The sequence below is a fragment of the Pygoscelis adeliae genome, unplaced genomic scaffold (assembly GCF_000699105.1).
Source record: "Pygoscelis adeliae isolate BGI_AS28 unplaced genomic scaffold, ASM69910v1 Scaffold820, whole genome shotgun sequence".
In the NCBI taxonomy this organism is placed as follows: Eukaryota; Metazoa; Chordata; class Aves; order Sphenisciformes; family Spheniscidae; genus Pygoscelis; species Pygoscelis adeliae.
Genome location: NW_008823937.1, coordinates 21,514 through 22,424, shown reverse-complemented (window position 1 = coordinate 22,424; position 911 = coordinate 21,514). Strand labels below are relative to the sequence as shown.

Here is a 911-nt window from a genome sequence, read left to right as displayed (position 1 = left end):
AGGTGGCCCCGCAGGACATCGGGCGCCAGCGTCCCTGCGGGTGCCACCTGCTCCTCCTGGTCCAGGAACGCAAAGATCTTCTCTGAGGAGCCCACGGCCTTGGTCATTTTGGGGTAGTGGTGGAGCAGGACCTGGGGACACAGAGGGGACATAGCAGGGAGGGTGTGGGGACATGGGAAACAGGCATGGGGACGCGGGGACACAGGGGACTGGGACAGGGATGCGTCCAGGAGGACGTGGGGACATGGGGAATGGGTATGGGGACACCGCTGGGAGGGTGTGGGGACACAGAGGACACAGGGACATGGTGTGGGGACATCGCAGGGCACAGGGACACAGTGGGACCAGAGTGGGGATGTGACAGGGAGGTTACAGGGACACAGCAGGGGACACAGGGACATGGCAGGGAGGCCACGGGGAGATGGCAGGGCATGGGGACACAGAGGACAGGGACAGGGATGTGTCCAGGAGGACATGGGAACACGGGACAACAGGCATGGGGACACGGCCAGGAGGGTGTGGGGACACAGAGGACAGGGACGCGGTGGAGAGGGCATGGGAACACGGCAGAGGGGACACAGGCACACGGAGAGATGGGCACGGAGACACGGGGACATGGCAGGGAGGGCATGGGACATGGGTGGCAATGGGGACACACTGGGACTGGCACGGGGACACAGTGGGGAGGGTGTGGGGACATGGGGAATGGGCTTGGGGACACGGTGCGGAGGACGCTGGGGACACGGCGTCCCCTCGGGCTCACCTCCACAGCCTCGGTGAACTGCATCTGGTAGATGAGGAAGGTGACAAGGTCCCCGGTGGTGATGGTCCCCGCGGCCACCAGCTGTCCCCCATAGTAGAGGAGCCCCAACTTCAGGGCCAGCACTGAGAACTGGGGACACAGGGAGGTC

The 911-nt window shown here is 65.0% G+C and overlaps 1 protein-coding gene across 1 annotated transcript in view; it reads right to left on the bottom strand.

Annotated features, from left to right (window-relative positions):
- Nucleotides 1-911, bottom strand: part of LOC103914237 (antigen peptide transporter 1-like) — a 12,345-nt gene that overhangs the window by 9,914 nt on the left and 1,520 nt on the right. The window contains exons 2-3 of the mRNA XM_009320855.1: nt 764-892; nt 8-131 (exon numbers count right to left, since the gene is read on the bottom strand). Of these exons, the coding sequence (XP_009319130.1) occupies nt 8-131; nt 764-892 (253 nt within the window). The remainder of the gene's footprint in view (nt 1-7; nt 132-763; nt 893-911) is intronic.